The 13932-nt window shown below is 36.7% G+C and overlaps 1 protein-coding gene across 4 annotated transcripts in view; it reads right to left on the bottom strand.

Moving 5' to 3' along the window:
- Positions 1-13932, bottom strand: part of Gfrl (Glial cell line-derived neurotrophic family receptor-like) — an 89443-nt gene that overhangs the window by 50961 nt on the left and 24550 nt on the right. For 3 of the 4 annotated variants that reach the window (XM_066397882.1, XM_066397884.1, XM_066397885.1), the window contains exon 2: positions 6813-7052. The exons of the other annotated variant lie outside the window; for it this stretch is intronic. In XM_066397882.1, coding sequence (XP_066253979.1) covers positions 6813-6969 — 157 coding nt within the window. In that variant the 5' untranslated portion in view covers positions 6970-7052. The remainder of the gene's footprint in view (positions 1-6812; positions 7053-13932) is intronic. 4 annotated transcript variants of the gene reach the window in all.

The following is a 13932-nucleotide window of genomic DNA, read 5'->3' as shown; positions in this document are numbered from 1 at the left end:
ATAATTTTGTTGTTTCACTTTACGGTGGATATATATAGGAAATATCAGTTTTGTATTCATCATCAATGAAATTTGAAACGTATGATGTATGAAGCTGTGCAGTAAGTAGGAAACCGGTGGCTTTCTAAACCTACAGTGTGTTCGCTTCTGGAGCTCAATCGTGGACATCCTGGTAACCAAAAAAAATATTTAACTAGTTAATTGGTTGATGATGGTTGCGGAAAATCGAAACGTCGGATTTCAAATACATCGCCATGTCGTAGAAAAGGAAAATTGTAACGGTGAAGTGTCAGTCATTTCGAGTTACCTCTCTAAACGAGCTGACGAAGAAATAAAAATCTTTTTCCAAACAGATTTTTTCAAATACTTCCAAAAGCTCGATTTTTTTAAATGCTGACAGGACATATTCTCGAATTCTAAATTGCGCAACGTTGCTTCGATTTAACCGACCTCCTACCTTTGATTGTTACCGAGATCCTCACGGTTGATTTCCAGAAAATAAAGCTCTATATATACGGGGTGCTCATTTCCTCCTGTCCCTTTTCAACGACCCTATAACTTATTAACTCTATCTTTTCTTCACTACTCGAAAACATCAACATGGTCTGGTTCTGTACCGGTGACAGATAAATCGCCGGTCGCATTCGACAGTCCTTCAGCGATTTTAATGCTGAATCGGTTTAATGCTGAATCGCATTCGATTACGGCTCTGAAAAACGGTAGCACGTCGGCCTGCATTTACGAGCTCTCTTTCGTGCTTTGCGTACTTGTAGCATGATTTGGGAAAATTGCTTGACTTTTTATCGGAAACTTAATCTACTTCGCGTAAAAGTTGACCCATACCTCTTGCCATTAGCACAATGACTGGTGGGGTGACACGCAACCATTCACTCACCGTATTAATTTTTACAATATTTTATATGGTCAAATTTTGTTCCCTTTATAAATACTTCATTTGTCACTCGAAGGGCGACCTTTTCCCTTAATGAAACCATTAGTTTCGGTAGCCATTGCGCAAGGTCCAGCGCCTTATCCGTCCCAGAATCGTATGTATGATTGTTTGGACGAAGACTACCGATTATACCTTATTTTCTTATTGGAATTGAGCGATCGGTTTTATTCAATCGGGTAGGAAGGAACGGGCTGGACTTGAGGCACTAAATATGTAATATTAAAAATATCAAGTACATACATATGTGGTGCGGGAGCAAATTCTTGATGTCTCAGATTAGGCCTTGAAAACGATTACAGCAGCCCCTCCGGAAATCTCTAAACGTTGAAGAAGACGATAAGGTGGGGAAAAGGGTAGGATTCGTGAAAAGGGGGAAATTGCATACGCCTGATAAGGTGAATAAGCATGTATCGGTTTAACAATGTTCACAAGGAATGGAACAGTCTTAGTAAGCATTTGGAAAACAAATGGGCAAAGGACACACTTTTGTGATTGGCCTTTTGAATTCGCCATCTTGAGTTCATACCTTCACCACCCGGATATTCCCATCGTCCCCAAAATCTGTTTCCATTACGCGTCCTTATCGCCAATGCAGGAAATAAATCATTTCTCAACTATGCTAACTGAATTTTCGCAATATTTTTTGTAGCATCTCACCGTTCATGTCTCTGAGATAATACGTGCAGGTCCAAGGTGGCACCGTTACGAGAAAGACCCTGTTGGCACAATTCACGCGAATACTCATCAACAAACTCCGTCGCAGAGGTGATAAATTCCGAGACGATAGTCTAAGCACACAGCGAAGAACTGATAATCTCCCCAATGATGGAACCCTTACGTTGACTTAACAGATGTATTACAGATATATCACATGTAAATCCTGGTAAGCTTACCTGTAACAGACCTGTTTGTCATGCACAATAATTGGAGCGTTTCAAATAACGGAGCTTTGCCGAGTAGAAATCAGTCGGGTAAACGCAACAATGTTCTAAGACTCCTGACAATTTTGGATCGATTTCAGTGCCCAGCACTAGTCTTCTGTGAGTCCCCACGGTTTCCCCATACCGCGATTTTCGTTGCCATTAATGGATTTTTCGGGCCTCTATCGTTTGATAACCGAACGAAATTTGCATATTTCGACTTTTCTATGCCCCTACTTCTGCCGTCCTCATCTGATCGGCTTCGTAAGGAGATGAAGAAAGCCCAAACATTTATCTTTGCAACGAGCTCCGGCGGCATTTCGCAACTCAGACAGAACTGAAATCATACCGACGAATGAGCAAGGAAACAAGTAAATTTTCTTTTTGCATCGTTTTCTGGTGTGTTTAAAAATAGCGAGGGAAATGTCTCGTCTTCGTTAAAAATCAGAAACGGTGCCCACAATAGCCAGTTCAGTACTGCAGAACCGATAAATACGCATTAAAACGCTGTAATCCGAGATCTATTATCATTACGTTATTCGAATGATCGATGATACATATTTTTGAACTGGAGGACCTTTTTAAATTAAGGACCATTTTATGACTCAAGTCAAAAATGAACCTTCGCTTTTAACGATTTTTCAGAAAGTCCATTACGAAAGAGCCGCTATTTTAAGCATGATTTTTATTTAATAGTGGGCTTCGAGTAAAACGTTAATTATAATTAATACATTAGCAATGCACAACTTAGCGTCCGTAAGGAAATGAACGAGGGCAAGACGTCTAAAGTATTCACGAAGTATACAAACATTTGAACGAGGCTCTTGAATTAAATAACGAGAAACTTCTAGACTTATGCTGCCGAGCCACTGGAATTGATCCCTCAAGGCTGTCTCAAATTGGCATGATTTAGGGGGTTAAAGGTTGTAAATAATTTTATTTCTTTCCACAGTTCGGTAAAGCTGTTTTTAAGCTTCTACCGGGATTCTAGTAAATTCTTAATTAAAGGGCGCTTATATTGAACTATGAAAAAGTAATTAATACCCCATGGCATTCACTAATTCGGAAGCCGGGATTTCTTCCTTAAATTGCTTCACCGGTTACAACCTAATGAAGTTTTCGGGAAACTCATCAAAACATTTTATCGGAGAGGGCGCCTGTAGGTGCGAACGATTTAATTTCTTCTTAATTAAAAATAGAAATTATTTCGTAAACTACGTAACAGTACAATTTAGATTGTCAGTAACAGCTAGATTCTTCTTCAGTCGGTAGAAAGACGATTGATGGTCTAGAGGTGAAACTATCTTCTAATCTATTTTTTACTTATATATTATTTTCTTTAAATTAGATTGCGCATTCCCTCACTTTAGGCTATCGTATAGTTGGCCAGCATTTGAATATTGCCTTTGGAAATCAGCAGATTGGCCGTAGCGATCTTGTTGCATAGCCTCCTCGGCCACTCCATCTGACACCCTTCGATTTTAATTAGAGGGCCTTGTAAAGAGCATCACGTACAGGGTGATGATTTCGTACGCCTACTGTAAGCTGGACAATCAAAATTTGCTTAGAAATGGGTTATAGAAAAGCGTTAATTGATAAATTGTTTAAAAATTATATCTGTGTTGTTATGTAACTTTCACAATGGGGTATTGGTTTAATTGAATTTTTTTCAGATAGTTCACCACCTGTTAAAAATTAAATCACAAGACCTCAAACACCCTGAATAAAGTATATCCCCATGACTAGACTCAATAAAAAAATGGAATGATTTGTATTGTAATAAAATTTGAATTGTGTTGTATCATTCTCAGCATTCTGGTACCTGACTTCCACCCCTCGCTGACGGCGAAAGTCCCAAAGCTCAGTTTCCATCCTTTTGCGAAAAGGACAAATTACTGTTCTCTGCCCCGCATGGTCCTTCGACAACCTAACTCGTCTTTAATTTACACTCCCTTTAGCTGTTTTATTAATATTCATAGGTGATTCCGGTATTAAAAGTTGCAGATGAATGGGGGATATGCGTGACGGTTGTGCGAAATCCTCCAAACACAGTTTAAAAAAATTAACTGAAAAGAGGAAAGTTCTGGATATAATGGCTCCGCATTTCTAGAAGCTCGAAGAACTTTTGAGAGACGTGAGAGTTTACGTTTCAGTTAATTATCATGTAAAATCATATTCAAATCAGTACAGAAATCTTTTTGCTCCATTTAAAGAAGTTAATAGATGAATGGCAAAAACACTCGAACGTTCTGGAGGCTTCGCGAATCCTCTCGCAGCTCCACAGGTCAATTTGATGGTGACCTTAAAACCTATAAATTCAATATTTCATCTCTAAATCAAGTCATAAAGTACATTTGCGATATACACGAGTACTAATACAGTTGACTTGTGCAGTCTATTTAAAAAAAAAAATCAGAATAATTATTCTAAAAATAGAGTTGGTAAATTTCAATAAATCAATACGCTTGTCTATGCAAGATTTAATCGTAATCCGAATAACGGCACTCGATTATTTGCTGATTTGAATCCTGAGAGCGCAGTTCCTGGTTTCGCTAAATTGGAAAGAAATTTACGACAGTGTGGGTCTTTTAATAAACTTCCAATTGGAAATGGGACGGTAACATTAGACGGAAATTCTGGATAATTGAAATTTTATCATTTTCCATCGAGTCCCGAGTTCTCTCCTCATTTCAACTGACAAAGAATCAGTTGTGTCCAAATTGTATTTACCAGCTTTGGAAATCGAACTTGTTTTCTTTTCGCTGCTTCAATGGAGTTAACTTGTCGCGGTCATGTATAAAGTGAACTCCGGTTGAATTTTTCTTTTTGGATGTGTACTTTTTATCGATTTCTGAATGTCGAGTCAGATCGTGCAACACGAGGCACAATAGCGGATTAGATGTCGGTAATCTAGTAGGCAATACATGCACGAAGGGCTTTTGAGATTCGATGCATTTCCGCTTTCAAATCGAGAATTATTTTGATACTTTGTTACGTGAGTAATTATGAAAGATGGTTGAAGCCTTTTCAGCAACATTTTGCGCAGAATAAATATACCTCTTCAGCGCTAAATCGGGCCGCCGTTTTATCACACAGCTCTTGTTAGGAGCCACATTAATAAGCGATTGAAAGCGTAATTTTTCCAAGAGATTTGAAGTGAAGCATTGATAAGGCGTTCGCTTGAAAATCATCCATCACAATTAGGCTCGACGTCCGCTTTGTATCCGAACCTGAGCGGGTCAATGTTTCGCAATTTATCTTCTTCGTGCCAGTGTGTTCCGCCATTAATTGGCGACAATGGAGAGGGATTCTGACTAATACTTCAACTTTTTGCTCGGGCATAAGAACTTCAAATAATGGAAATCCTCTTTGGCCATTTATTATAGAGCCCCTCAGTTATTTATAACAGAGCGACGGTGCTTCGGTCCTATTTAGGATTTTTTTTTGTCTGTAAAACCGAAACAGAATGAAGCATTGGGGAAATCATTTCCTATATCAACAAGAAACTGTTGGTCAATATTAAATAGTAACTTGAATTATTTGTTGGAGCCAGTAGAGAGTGTCCGTCTCTGGAGTGCAACACTGAGAGTCTTGGTAACCATACAAGATGCGAGGTCGGTTAAACTGGGTCAAAGCTGCGCAGTTTGAAGGTCAAGAACATGCCGCTTCGAAATTTGAAAAATTCGCAAGGCTTTCGGAGATATTCAGAAGGAACTGAAATTTCGAAAAACGTCTTATTTTTCCTTCAGCTTATTTGGCGAATTAGTTCAAAATGATTCACGCCTCACCGTGGCAACTTCCCCTCTTCTGCAATGTGGCGATCTCATATTTGAAATTCGACGTTTCGATTTTCGGCAACCATCATCAACTTTACCTTTTCTTACGGGCGCCACTTTGAATTTTTACTTTTTTGAATTTGGCTATTTACTTATTACGATGATGTATCACATGTCAAGGTTCAGCCTTGTAATGTGGTAGAAATATCTAAAATCCTGTTCTTGCAAAGGATTTGAAAGGGTTCGTACAAAACTAGTTTGGTTCTAATTCTAAATTCTTGTTGGTGTTCCTGTGATAAGGCTTGAGCAGTTTCTTCTATAGCTAAAGTGAGCTCAGGAACATATTTGAGAGTGACAGACTAATTTAGGATTTTGGAAAGAATAAGAGTTTCACTCTAAGAGAGGTTTTTGCCGGACAGATTTATTACTGTCTTTGCAGCTACGTTGTTATTATTATTAATCAATGTTCGTCCAAGACCTTAAGTGAAAGGTGAATGTTATTCCCAAGTAATTTTACCTAAAAATGGGGTGCAATTCGACCCCCATTTGTGCATGAGGTTTTATTCCGAAATAGAATAAATGTCAAAATCGAAAAAAGGCAAACTGATACATAAAAATGATGAATAACACATTTGTTTTACCGCATCGTCACAAAACTTAATTTGTTATCTACGTGACTAACCTGGAAACGCAAATATAAATTGTTATTAACCATCATGGCATTCCAGAGTCACCTTCGGCAAATATACCAAAATAATCTCCATCATTTAGAGACCATAAATAACAAAGCATTTATTAGTGAAATATGGCTGTTTAGGCATAGGAACATGATACATCGTTTTAAAGGAAATTTAATTGTCTTTCAGCGCATCTGCCACAATACATGGGCGTTCTATGTAAAAACGTACCTTAAGCAGGTTTAGTGCCTAACCATAAAAGTATCAGTTTTAAGCCTCCCTGCGCGAAATAGATCTACTTTTCCCACATGGGGCAAGTTCGTGGATCTTCCCGAAACAATCACCAAAATTTCTGTTTTTTGAGGCTCTATGCAGTGATCCGCTACGGTTATCCTCCTTTTGCTTGATCCCAACATGTCCCAGGAACACTTACGCAAATATAATAAATAATTGATAGTGATAATTATTTTTCCACTACTTTACTTACCAGGACGTGGTGCCAGAGACGTAAGCAACGTTCCGGCAGTGGACGTCGGCTCGGTAGTGGTCAAATCGCAACACTCTCGTTCGGGAAATTCACTACCGAGTGTCCAGCCAGTGAGGGCCAGTAGCCACAAAATTGTCCCAACACAAAACATACCCATCCACCGTGTTCGGGGTTTTTATGAAATTCACATCTCGTTGGGGACCGCTTATTGCTAAGAGCTGAGAGCTAAGAGATGCTGATCTGCGGAGAATGCAATTTCAACTACAAAAGCTCCACCTTTCAGTTTCGGATGATGAATTGAAAACGAGCTGCATTGTGTCACGGATAATCGTGGATAAGGTCTGTGATTTATTTCTGTTTTTGTCTAGGATTAATGCGACATTGGCCTGCAGTTTTCGCGATATCGCAGATGAAACTGGACTTTTGCAATAATTTTCTCTGAGAACTAAAATGTGCTTCCCAGATTAATGGAAATTCCTTACTAGTCACGTGCAAAAAATATTTATAGAACAACCCAGAAAAAAATCCTCCTCAATGAAATGCTTTTCTCGTGAATGCACCAAGTGAATCACCTTATTACAATGCAGACTTTAAACCGGGGTCTTTAAACCCCTGATTAAATTTCCATGATGCTTTGTTACATATATTTACGTATAGATTGTTTAGGCAAACTACCTCAATGAAGTACGTGCCCAAGGTATATAATCAATCACATGCAAAATATATTAAAGTATATTTTCATAATGCTTTCAGAATTGGCGCAAAGCATGCAACGGGGGCGCATTATTGGAGAGCGAACAAACAAAATATGCCCTAGAAAAACAAGTGTTTGTTAAACCCTGTTTTTGAGAAAGTTTTTAATGGAAAAGTTGGAAAGCGAGAGCTTCCTCGAAGATATCGCCATTAAATTTGATAAATTAAAGCTGAAATCTGTTTAAGTTAAATGATATTTGGTGCGATGAGTTTCGTTGGCAGTAAATGTTTTGAAAATTTATAAGCAGAAAATTTTCAAATCTTTTCATTCAGAATGGAAGATCTTATATGAGATTCTAGAAAGTATGACATGAAATCAAGTAAAATTTGGGATTTTCATGTTGAAATGGAATAGCATGTGTCTCATTTTAGTCTATGATTACATTTGAAATTAATTCGTGCAACTTTGCAACGGGCAGCAGACGAACTTAACTGATTAAAAGAGAAAAATTTACGATTCTGCTCTTATTATCATCCAGCCTCAGAACAATTTTAATTACTGGACTTGTGACGTAAATAACTATTTCGTTACTCCACGTAATTTGATTCAACATGAGACTGATTTTCTGCGAGGAATATTTTAAATTTGGAATTTTTACCGTTCACGCAAAAACAGGTACAACGTGTATAAAGTAAGTCATAAAATATTAAAACTTAGACAAAGGAAGGGCACTGATGATCAGGAGCACTTACGCCCCTGCAGTTAGTAATTTTCCAGTCAACATTTTCCAGTCTGAAAGTTAAAAATTTTTTTCTTTCTTCGTCAAAAAAATGGGAGTCATACGTAATAAAATTGTGAACATTCTCTCGATAATCGTGTTGTATTTTATTTGTGGTGAATCAGAGGAAAATTGATACACATTGAAATTGGTTACATGGTTTGGCAATATCGCTGGTCACAGTTGTCAATAGCCGGTTTATTTCCAATTAAACGTTGTCTATTAGATTTCTCTAGCAATTATTGACCGCAAATTATAGTTTCACGAATTCTCTTTGGCAATACACGAAATCACTTCATATCATTTAAACATAATACGAAATATAATAATGCAGTTATTTAATTCGATTTGGCAATTACATCAAAATCCCCGAAGTGCAATAACCCGAAAACACCCATGCTATCGGAAACTCAAAGTTAGATCAGAAAATATTCATGCAGTGCAAAGTCAAAGACGTAGCTCTATGGGGGATGATGTACAGAGTGTCTCAAATTCGGTCGGTTAAAGCCGAATGATTTTCGCAATCCTGGCCAGATTTTCATCAAATGAAACTCAACAATAAGAGAAAATTTGTCGCCGCCTTGGTGTCATATATATAAATTTTCAAGTCACGTTGAATGAATTCCTTAACCATTTTTCTCGTATTCAAGGAATTCCAATGAAGCTTTTCGGAATTTTCATAACAGTTTCAAGGCAAGTAGGTTTGAATTCGACAAGATTGTCAGATATTGTTATTTTTTCTTGAATTTTCGAGAGATTTCTCCTTATTTTCTCCTGTTTTTAGGCAATTTTTTAGAGAAAATGTGAATTTATTTTTCGTGTGGGCTCACTAAGTGGAGCTTTTACGGAAAAAAAACCATACAATGACCCTGATAATTCTAAAGGAACGCTGTTGAAACTGAGCGAATATACTGAGTTATATTAAAGCGTTACCATTTAGAAGATAATTGTGAAATACGATTCCCAGGCCGCTAATTTAATAGAAATTTACGATTCGGCAATAGACAAATCGGCGGTCCAAAAGTCTAATAACATATAGGATGTCTCATGTAAAAAAAGAAAGTAATTATAATTAGTTGCAATGGTTCAGTTGCACGGACGAACTGTGCCACTGAACTCTACGACAAAAACTGACCAGACTCGCTTTTCATCGACGTTCAATTCCTCTTCTTCCGAATGCATTGTAAACACGTGTGAAGAGGTAAGAAATAATTTTGTGATGATTCGATTGAGAAAGGAAAAGTTTAACCTAACAAAGCAGAGCACATAACCAATTTCCTAAGTAAAACTACCAAATCCGCAACGTAAATATATCGATCTAAAACAGTGTAGACCTCAAGTACACAATTGGGTATATTGTAATTATAGAAGCAGGTATATTCTCTTCGATAAAAGCCCCTCAGAGCGATTAAACTTTCCCCCAACGCAAAAAGGTTTCCATTATTTTAGCTTCGTGCTCATAAAGTTACCGGAGCAGAACTTCTCGAGGATTAATATAAAGTTACACAAGTTTAATAGTAAATTCAAAAGTATCTGCGGTTATATATCTTGTTAGGCAACAGGTTATGTTTCTAAGCAGATTCCTTTTTATTTTCCTCATCTTCCCGTCTCTCCTCGTTAAAACAACTTCTCTTTCATGACAGCAAACCGGTCAGATTCTGTATACCTGTACATATTTAATAGAGAATTTCATTACCTGCCTGGTTTACATTAAAAAATGGGTATTTCGTTTTTGAGCAAGAATAGAGGTAGGTAAAAAAAAATACAAATGGAAAGACGGAAAGAGTAGAGCAGAAGCGTAATCGCGATGAAATTTCTGTCACTATCTGCGATTAAAATATCTACAAACGTGTTTTAAATACGTATTGTTAGTTTATGAAATTCCCCTTTAAATATAAATCGTGCAAGGAAAATTCCAGATAATTTTAGACCATTATGCACTCATGCAATCTGCATTAGAAAAACGCATTCGTGCACTAATTTCATTCATGCATATTACCCTAAAATTGTCGATAGAAGTTTCAATGCACTTGCTGTATTACCTTCATCTGACTATTTCCTTCATGCATTAAAGCTGCAGTGCAATTTTCACTGAGTTTCGGCAACAATTGCACTTCTAAACAAAAATTGCATTCGTCTGGTGCCTTAACAATGCTTTATTGATTGATAAGGCGAAACCTTTCTACGGAACCTCTCTTTCTGTTCGCGTTTGTTCGGAAAATCGTGGTACAAAAATTTTCGTGCAATGTAAAATTTGAGAAAATACCGCTTCTGGGTTTCGGGTCTTAAAGAACCGGGCTTTTTGTGGCGCTTTTCTTCTTATTTTTCTAAAAAGTGCCTTTTTATGAAATAACAGTAAAAATGCATTAAGCTATTTCTGGACGAGAAACCTCCAACCATCATTTTTGGCAATTTTATGTGCACTTCACTTTTACTGCTGAGAATACATAAACCAGTGGTGGTGGGTCCTCCATACGGCCAATTGGTTAACAGCCGCCCAAAAATATTTCAAAAATTAAAAGCGCTGTCGCAAGCTTTATGTATGTTTTAAAATGTAAATCAGGTTAAAATGCCTCCCTTATTAAACTTATTTAAAAGCAATATTAAGCACGTGTCGCATATTTCCGCATCGAACATATAGTTATCATAGAAAGTTCAGTCAGCTGCGGCGCTTTGATCTAGTCAGATTAAAGCAACGCCCTGTCTTCACAATTCCGTGGCCAATTTCAGCTCACTCTTATCATCCGATTGCATGCGAAAGTAAATAAAGTTGCTGTTTTCGCTGCTGCCAGCGGGTGCACGAGGCAAGAGGTGTAGGCAGTCGTGTTATCAAGGACAAATTAGATCGTTTAGCCAAGTGAGTTTCTTTTAAGGAGCACTATAAGTTTTTGCACGACGGCAAATGCTTTTAAATAGCAGCTATTAACCAGGATCTCGGTCAACAGCCGTATCGTCGTGTCGTCGGCATATGAGTTGATTTTTTACAGCAGCAATTTTCATTTCATATTTAATTTTAGATTTAATTGTGTATCGTGTGTTGGTTCTAAACTAGTCTGGTCTCGTTTAAGGTGTACATCTACTCAAATTTGTATTATTAGTTCTGCGATGGACCTCTTTAAATCAGTCAGTAACAAAAAACATGTAGAAAAGAATGGAAGAATATCGGACATCGGGGTAATTTAGATCGTTATACTTTTCTCACCCTTAGATATTTTTATCCCATATGAACAAACTGAACCCAACGTTCAGTATGATTTTGGAAGTGTTAAGAAAAGAAACGCAATTATTCAAAAATTATTATTGTTCTACATTATGCCAGTAATGATATGTTATAAATAATACATTATACACCGAGGCTGTTAAGTACATTATGATGACCCGAACGTCAAGCTTAAATCCCAAAGCGCCTAGCACTGAGGGATCTAAGACGTGAGGCCCATAAGTATTTCACAACTGCAGTGCATATACGAACGATTTTTTCCACCACTAGACTTAACTGAATTTTGTAAAATTACAATGTATCTGGTGCACAAATTAAAAAGTTAACGCGTCTCGAATCATAATTTAATGGTGATATATCATTTGACATTAATTTTCTTGGCAACCATAATTAAAAGAACAATAACGTGATGACAATTAGCTCACCAAGTATATAATGAGCCTTTCACGTGTCATTATTAATCGGTTATACAACTGTTTTGAAAAAAAGGCAACAAAGCATAATCCCGTCTTTTATAACTAGTAGTGGAAAAAGTGATTTTAGTACTGAGAAATTAACTAAATCATACTATCCATGTGATTTTATCCCTCTTTAAATAAGAGATTGGTACGAAGATTATTATTTTGGGAGCAATTTCGACCATTATTACCTAGGTAATATCGACATAATCGGTATTACTTTCGAATAGCAGGTGACTATATTTATTATTTAGAAAGTAGATAAAGAGTTATGAGAAAACAAAGGATCAAAGCAGGCGACAACGAAAATCAACAGAACATATTGAAAGAAATAATATCAGTTTCTGATTGTTACAGAACGAACAATGAAAAAAGCAACTTTCTGATGTATTTACTTCCACTCTCAATAAAGTTATTTTCCTAACAAGTGCTTGACTGCTTCATGCTGCAATCGCGTGCAAGAAAATATTCCGCAAGAGTTAGGCACAATATTTTTCTACGACTTTGAGGATATTGCATTGTTACCGATTCAAAAATGAAATCGAAAGACTTTTCCCACGTGTTCACGCCCAACGATAAGGAAATAAGCTTATTTCCCACGCCTTCGGTCCGGTATCCATAGCAACGAGGTTAAATAAACGATCCGCCGGCCATTTTAGATACAACCGTATCAAATTTTTGAAATTTTAGACATTAAATCAAATGACGTGCAGTTCAAGTGCAATTTATTCATGGTCGTTATAAAGTTAATATATGATACTAGTTTCCATTCGCGTGTGGGAAAGGGTACTCTCCGTGTTGTTGCGCAAAGTTGTACTTTCCGCACTGGCGTTGGGAAGAAGAGTTTTTTTTGCAGGTATTACTTTGTGGTGACGTTAATAGGTACTTTGTAACACTGACTATCTATGACATCTTTTCATCAAACAGAGTATCTGAGATCATCGAGCGCTCACAAAAATAAGATATTTTGAAGAGAGTTAAAAACACGAAAAAAAGAAAAGCTGCAAAAGGAGATTAGCGATTCAGATCATTTTCAAGTAAAAGGGGTAGCAACGCAGATTTTTGGTATGTGTTGGTGATTAATCAGTAACTAGTATTTCATTGAAGATGGAAAGGATATGGTGTGATATGATAAACTCTTGCCTTAATCTTAAAAATTATTTTTTGGTGGTGTTTTTATATTTTTACAAATTCGGAAGGGCCATAAATCTCCAGTTCCAATGGTGCATTATCAGTTGAAATTTAATTTCAAGATGGCGCTAAAAATGCTTTTTGAAAAGTTTCAATATGGCGCCTTATTTTTCATGGTCTTAGCCATCCATCTCCTTGTAAAACAAAAGTTTATTGCACATTAATGTAAATGTGAACAATGCAAAATATGACACCATTTTTAAAAAATAATCTTTTTATTCCTCTCTTTATCCCATTATTTTTAGTTATTATGATTTGGTTTTTGGCGGTATACAAGTGGAAGGTGAGAGATCCCGAACAATCCTAAACATTCACTCAGACTCGTCTCACATTCGTCTTATCTTCAAAACTCAATCCTCATTCACTTATTTTGAGTGCTATTTGCAAGCTTTACTGATAATTTTTAATTAGATTAGTAACGGTCAAATATAAGTAAATGAATATTTCGAGATACTCCTAAACTCTCATTTCAGCCTTAAATGTGTTATTTTCAATGATGTTTTATTGAAAGGCATCGGAGTTCGATTTCGAAAATGGCTCAGATTGAACATCGACGATTATTAAATTGAAAATAGGAACCTTTCTTAGACCTCTATTCGCCAACTTAAACCAATTTATTTTACAGTTTCACAAGCAGATGCACAGAAAATAATAACCAAAAGCTAAATACCATTTTATAAAAGCGCCGGTTGAATGTGAAAGTCATTTACATAGGAGGCAAAGTAATTAACGCACTTTGAATGTGAGAGATCAAAGAGAAATTACGGTTAAATTATTTA

This window comes from Euwallacea similis, chromosome 16 (genome assembly GCF_039881205.1).
Source record: "Euwallacea similis isolate ESF13 chromosome 16, ESF131.1, whole genome shotgun sequence".
Lineage (NCBI taxonomy): Eukaryota > Metazoa > Arthropoda > Insecta > Coleoptera > Curculionidae > Euwallacea > Euwallacea similis.
The sequence above is the reverse complement of the archived record's forward strand: the minus strand, read 5'-3'. Positions and strand labels throughout refer to the sequence as shown.